Source organism: Palaemon carinicauda, chromosome 12 (genome assembly GCF_036898095.1).
Source record: "Palaemon carinicauda isolate YSFRI2023 chromosome 12, ASM3689809v2, whole genome shotgun sequence".
NCBI lineage: Eukaryota > Metazoa > Arthropoda > Malacostraca > Decapoda > Palaemonidae > Palaemon > Palaemon carinicauda.
Genome location: NC_090736.1, coordinates 55643699 through 55651202, shown reverse-complemented (window position 1 = coordinate 55651202; position 7504 = coordinate 55643699). Strand labels below are relative to the sequence as shown.

Genomic DNA, 7504 nt, shown 5'->3' with positions numbered 1-7504 from the left:
TGCCAGTGCATCGTATGGCAGCTTTTGTGGTATCTGATGTCCCTGGAAAGAAAGTCTCCATCTGCAAGGATGTCGGCCATGTTTAGCTTCCACAAGTCTTTGTCACTGGCATCAACAATTTTTTTGATTGATTGTCCAATGTCTGCACTTCTACATATATGAAGCTCCTCTGGTGTGGATCCTGCCCTGGCGTGTTTTTTGGTGTGTTTGATTTCTTAGCAGTAGAAGCATGATTCTCTGTTAAATGCACTCACGTGAGATTGTGTGAGCTTTCTATTGGTCGAATCAACACCTGCATCTCTGTCAGACGCAAGAGTGGCAGTTGATGACGTGGGTCGGGCCCCACCTTTCCTGTAAGACAACATACCAGGGTCGCTTGTTGTAAGTGCCTTTTCATAGCGCTTCTGGTCTCTCTCAGTGTGTCCCTTGTGTGTGACTTCACTATAGCATGTTCTGTGCCAAACAGCATGGTTGTCGTTCAGGATTTCTGCTGATAAACCGCGCATCCGTTGATTTAATTGAACGAAGTCTTGATTCACATATTCAGCTCGGAGCTCGATAGTGTCAAGGAAGTTCTGATAACTTTCGCTTTTAGGACATGTCAGTGCTTCCAGCTCTTTTCCTTTGCTTTTAGTGTTCGTCCATTTTTCCCCTTGGCATTTTAGACATCGATTGAAGTCAATTGACGGTCTTTTTGTTGGTGGTTCTCCAGAAGTTACAGAGATGGACATCTTTGTTTAAATTGTTCACAGTGATGGCGCAGAACTTTTATTCACTCCTGTAAAGAAACAAATTTTTGAAGATTAATTCAACATTTCCAAACAGGAATAACATTAAATCACAATTTATTCACTATAAACCTACCTTTATAGTGCCACAATACCCCAAAAACTACAAAAATGTCATGCAGAAACATATCTAAACCTATATGTATGTAGGCGCTATTTTCCAATCTTGATCGAACTGCTCGATTTTAGTGACTTTAGTTTCTGTAGTAGAAAGTCATGTGGGACCAAATGAAAAAACTGGCAACATATTTTTCTATGTTCACAATACTACCTGGAACATTTTCAACACAGTTGCCAAGATTCTATATAAAAAAATAACAACATTAAATTTTCCAACACAACCGGATATAGTATACAGATCAGCATTCATTTATTCAATTATTCATAGATTTGTTAACTTGTTTCTCTATCTATTTCTCCAAACAGATATTTTTGGTATATTTTACTTCTCCAGATTTCCATCGTTATTTTCTTTGTTATTATTCTCTTGCTAGACTGTGTAGTGGATTACACCACCTTTTCTGAAACAATAGGAAGCATAATGTTTGTATATATATATATATATATATATATATATATATATATATATATATATATATATATATATATATATATATATATATATATATATATATATATAAATATATATATATATATATATATATATATATATATATATATATATATATATATATATATATATATATATATATATGAATATACATGCATATATACAGATACACATATATACACATGTATATATAAAAATTTGTATGTATGTGAGTGTTTCTGTCTGCCTATCTGTTAACATATTGTTTTAGAGTTAACATAGGCATGTTTACGGCATTACTCTTTATTATGTTGCGTCATATAACAATAGATTCATGATGTTTGAAGGAATTCTGGTCGTTTTTATCACCAGTTCAAATAGCATACTGAATATTATGACCTGAAAAGACTATATGCGTATTCGCCAATATTGATAAATTTAAACCCACTTAAATTACAAAAAAGATAGGAGAGAGAAATTGAGAAGATATTTCCACAACCAACGATTGACGGGTAAATTCCCGAGACATTTTCCCTTTCGATGACCAAATGATAATAGATAAACGTAAAAATGATCAGATCAAACAAATCAACGAATGAATAAGCCGACAGATGCTAACGTTATCTTACAACTGAATTCAGCCAATATAGAAGTATATAAGTTTGCTTTGATCTGCGTTCGGAATAAAGCATTACCGAAGAGCTGCTGATTTCCAAACAGGGTTTGTGTCCTTTATGAGGTCACGAAGATTCGATCGGAAAATATCAATTGGAACATTTCGTAGGTCTTATATATCTTTGCTCGGTATACAATGGCTAGACATACCATTTGGGATTAAGTTCAAAATTATATTTGTGTGATTGCGTTTGCTAATGTTCTCCGACGTTTCTCAAATCACTTAAATGAACATTTCCGAAATAATCTAATCTTTAATTATAAGTAACTAAATGTGATTATTTGAAAAGTTTGAAGTAGACTAAAAATATTCTGTAATTTCAAGTACTGTACTTTTTACCTTAATCAGTGATATGTCAGTAAATTGGATTGATTATTTCAAAAAGGGCACTTTTAGAAATTACAATATATAAAATTTTCACAAGAGGATTTTTCCACCCATCCACGAGGTTATTCGCAATTATTATTGGTATGTTTCGTAAACCTTTGAGGGAAGAGGTACATAGGCTCCTAAATAAAACACCTGCATTACCAGAAAATTACCTCTCTTAATAGTTTATAGTATATATGACAGACCTATTAAAACGAAGTTACCGATCTTAAGATATCTTATATCTTTTATTCATTACTTTTCCTATAGTTTATATTTTTCCTTATTTCCCTATTTCCTTTCCTCATTGGGATGTTTTTCCCTCCCGTAGCCCTGTGGCTTGTAGCATCCTGATTTCCCAAATGCAGCTTATCTAATAATAATATTAATAATAACAACAACAATAATAATAATAATAATAATAATAATAATAATAATAATAATAATAATAATAATAAAAATAATAATAATAATACCGTTTATTCAATTCAAACAAACGTCTATTTGCATAAAAAAGTGTATAGTTGTAGACAATTTTTCAGGTCTGAAAAAATATACATAAACATCATTAGAAAATGATAAATAAATTTGGTTTGTTGAATTTTTGCAACATGCTCAATCACCTGAGTACCCGTTCCACATTATCATTATTCGTCATGTTGTGCTGGAGTTGGAGTATTAGAAATGTTATCATTGTTATCATATTTCGATACTTGTACACATTGTTCAGTAAACCACGCCTTATCGCCCTTATCCGAGGAACAGGGAAAAAACCAAGTAGTTACATTTCTGGCAATGCTGTCGTGCCTGACCAGGAAGTATATATACATGTATATATATATATATATATATATATATATATATATATATATATATATATATATGTATATATATATATATATATATATATATATATATATATATATATATTTATATATATATATATATATATATATATATATATATAAATATATATATATGTATATATATATATATATATATATATATATATATATATATATATATATATATATATATATACAGTATATATATGCGTGTGTGTGTGTGTGGTTGTATATATATATGTGTATATATATATATATATATATATATATATATATATATATATATATATATATATATATATTTATATATATAAATACATGTGTGTATATATATATATTTATATATATATATATGTGTGTGTATATATATATATATATATATATATATATATATGTGTGTGTGTATGTATGTAGATGTAAACATTTATATATATATGTATATATATATATATATATATATATATATATATATATATATATATATGTGTGTGTGTGTGTATGTATGTATATGTAAATATTAATATATATATATATATAAATATATATATATATATATATATATATATATATATATATATATATATATATACATATTATTCCTCAAAACCTCAACATAATGGTATTCAAATCAGTCACGGTTCAGAAGGAAGGGATAAAATGGGAGACGGAAAGATTGAAGGAAGGAGGCAGTTTCCTTTAGATGCAATCCAATTAAGGTGCAGCAGAAGGGCTGAAGTTCCCAACAGGAACTCAAGAGGCGATCAGCCTTGAATAAGAAATTAAAACCAAATTGAATACAGCGGGATAGATTAGATAGATTTTACTACCGGTGCAAAATAACATTACTGAAAAGGGGAGGTGAATAATTCTAGATTTCAGGGCCAAATGAAAATCGAAATTAACAACTCGGAATGTTTTCCCTATTTTGAGGTGATTCAGAAATGCAATGATTTTACATATGCGTAGCAAAAGTTATTTGGGATATTTTCTAATAAATTGCTTTTTATCGATGAAAAATACTTAGTCAATGAATATAATAAATTGATAGCAGCCAAAATCCATAACAACAATATTAGTGATTACTGTGTTCTTTAATTGAAATTTTTACAATGATTTGTCCTCCATTTTACATAATGTAAAGAATTTTAATATCCCCATTGATAGCATTTGATGATAAATCTAATTTTCTAATGAGAGATTTTATTCAAAGATTTATTTCTAAACAATATGACAATTCATTTCAGAAGTACAAATAATTCAGGAATTTTTAACTTGTTATCAATTATAATTCATTAATCAAATGATAAATATTTGAGAGGCTGAAAATATAATAGAACGTTTCAAGTTATTTATCTAATATTGCAAAGATTAGAATCAAATATTCTATAAGGGTAAAAAGTATCTTCATTATTTATTGCATTAATTAACATAAGCTCTATCATCATCAATTTTAAATCGATGAAACTGACTTAACGATTTTACGTTATTTATATATTACTGCCTAAAAACGAACTAAGAAAATATTTAAATAAAAAAAATTAACAGACTGTGATTGCAATCCTTATAACAGTGGTTCTCAATCTTTTTCAGTTGATGGCACCTAAACTGATGTAACCATTACTGTGGCACCTCTTCTTCACCACCCCACCATATCTTAGGAATTAACTTATTTGATGAATATAATTACTGTACTAGCGGCTTTGAATCCATTAAAGAGAAACGTCGCTATATAAAACACTAGACATTATTACTATTTTTACTATCATCCATAATCAAACCAAATCCAGCACCACCGTACAATGCAGAAATACAAAGAGCATATTACAAGATTTGAAGTAAAGAGTTATGAATGCAGACTAAATAAAAAGAAAATGGTAATCACCCTTAAGCAAAGAAGAAAAAAAAAACACCCATTTAAGTGAGATGTGTGTGCTTGATGTGACTGACAGATCAGTTTCACATTGGGTTGAATGGCGGACAAACATACTCTCATTTCTTCCTCAAGAGTTTTCAGCCTTTCCCTTTTGTTAGTTTTAATGTTTGCTAGAGCAGAAAACCCCAACTCACATTGGTAAAAAGTAGACAACTGGATTAACATTACCAGAGCTTTTTTGGTAACATGAGGATAATTAGTCCTGATCTGAACCCAGAATTCGTCAAGAGGCAGCTGCATGTGCAATAACTTTAGATCACGATCATGACGCAATTCCACTAACTGCTCTTCTTCCATGAGGGTAAGCTGAGATTGGGTAGATATAGATGCAACAAATGGGTTTCTTATCCAGTCATAGTTTTCAGTGCATACATCTGGGAAATAGTGCTGAAGTTGTTTTTCCAGTACTGTAAGATGCTCAGAAATAATGGGTATTATCTCACCAATGTTTGCTGCTACTGCAACATGTGAGAACATGTCCAAATTGCCTTCTTTTACTTTGCCACCCCACAGTTGCAGTTTTTCTTTCAGTGCTTTAATTTTATCGGTGGAAGATAAAACATTTTCTGATTTTCCTTGCATGCTGGCATTTACCTTGTTTAAAAGTTCAAAGATGTCAGCTAAGTAAGACAATTTTGCACACTAAGTGTCATCTGCCAGTAAATCACAGAATTCTTCTTGTTGTTCAAGAGTTAAAAAAGTAAGCATCTCTTCCTTCCGTTCGCATACTCGTGACAATACTTTCCCTCTGGACAGCCATCGTGCTTCCGTATGTAGAAGAAGGTTCAAATGTTTTGCCTGAAGCTCTTCGCACAGCTTAGTAAACAGACGAGACTTCAGCGGTCGACTTTCTATAAAGTTCACCATTTTTACAACTTTTTCCAGTACAGATTTTAAATGATTGCTTATTGTCTTTGCAACCAGCGTTTTACGATGAAGAAAGCAATGTGTCGTTATCACACTGCTGTTTTCTCTCTTCACTAATGACAAAAATCCTTTAATTGAGCCAATCATGGCAGGTACCCCATCTGTACAAATCCCAACACACGATTGCCAGGTCAAACCAACTGATTTTAAGTACTCACTTAATGTAGAGAAAATATCATTACCTGTTGTAGTTTTCTTAAGTTCTTTACAACAAAAGAATTGGTTCACTAATACCAGTAATTGAGCCATACCTCCAATGTCAGTAGACTCATCTACCTGAAGTGCAAACATTTCACTTTCCTTCACAAATGTACATACAGTTTCCTCTATGTCTGCTGACATATCATGAATCCGTCTGCTAATTGTACTATCCGAAACGGGAATTTTCCTCACTTCTTTTTCTGCTTCACTTCCAAACATTGTTTTTACTATGGCACTACATGCAGGTAGAATCAGAGTCTCTGCTCTTGTATGAGGTTTCATGCTTTTAACAACTAACTCTGCAACTAAGTAACTGGTCTCTTGTGCTTTATCAGCAACTTTGACTTTCTTAGAAAGCATCGCACTCTGTTGTTTTTGCTCACTTAAAAGTCCTTCAAAGTAGGACCGAGGCTTGTAAGCAAGATGATTATGTTTCAGAGTTAAATGCCTCTTTAATTTATTGGGTAACATTGCTTCATTAGCTAATTTATCACCACAAATAACACATAAAGGCATGGGAGTAACTTCATCACCACACCAGAAGAATCCAAAACTTAAATAATTATCCAAGCAGGAGCGATTTTTCTTGCCTTTTCTTGAAGTTGATTTACTTGTTGTTGGAATGGCCAAACTCTTTTCGCTCACAAGCCCATTTTCGTCCCTTTCTTCACCCTCACCACTAACTTCGTGTCTTCTCTTCTTAATGGCAAACTTATCCATCGTACGGTATGTTAGAAGCACGATACAGTTCGAAACAACTGTAATATAACTTCAGAAACAGCAAAGAAATTATGCCTTGAAGTATTTTGCCTCACTGACTCGGGAGTGGAAAACTGAGGTTATACAAAACCGACGAGAACCGAACACATATCGGACGGGCAACGGGTATAAACAAAGAAAATGTGAGTATGAACAGAGTCGACTGTTACACTTTATTATTACTATTTTTGTTGTTATTATTGCTGTTTTTGTTATATTATTATCATTATTTATTATAACTATTACTATTATTATTAGCAATAGTGGTAGTAGTAGTAGTAGTAGTAGTAGTAGTAGTAGTAGTAGTTGTTGTTGTTGTTGTTGTATTGTACAAGTATAGAAAAGGATATATCAACCTCTATTTGCGAGAAATGTTTGACCATGTAACTTCCTACCTACACTGATAATTATATGAAGACATTTAAAAACTTTTTTTTTCAAATGTTCATTAAGACG

At 31.4% G+C, this 7504-nt stretch overlaps 2 protein-coding genes across 2 annotated transcripts; both read right to left on the bottom strand.

The window, feature by feature from the left end:
* Positions 1–772: 772 nt before the first annotated feature.
* Positions 773–5743, bottom strand: LOC137650829 (zinc finger BED domain-containing protein 5-like). The gene is made up of 2 exons (XM_068383984.1): positions 5330–5743; positions 773–778 (listed from the first exon to the last, which is right to left on the bottom strand). The coding sequence occupies exons 1-2, from the start codon at positions 5741–5743 to the stop codon at positions 773–775; spliced, it is 420 nt and encodes a 139-aa protein (XP_068240085.1).
* A 60-nt stretch (positions 5744–5803) lies between these two features.
* On the bottom strand, positions 5804–7009 carry LOC137650828 (SCAN domain-containing protein 3-like). Its single transcript, XM_068383983.1, has one exon. The coding sequence runs from the start codon at positions 7007–7009 to the stop codon at positions 5804–5806; it is 1206 nt and encodes a 401-aa protein (XP_068240084.1).
* Between the last annotated feature and the right edge of the window lie 495 nt (positions 7010–7504).

Coding starts and splice junctions, on each gene's coding strand:
- LOC137650829 (XM_068383984.1), bottom strand. CDS start 5,743: ATGCAAGGAAAATCAGAAAATGTTTTATCTTCCACCGATAAAATTAAA.
- LOC137650828 (XM_068383983.1), bottom strand. CDS start 7,009: ATGGATAAGTTTGCCATTAAGAAGAGAAGACACGAAGTTAGTGGTGAG.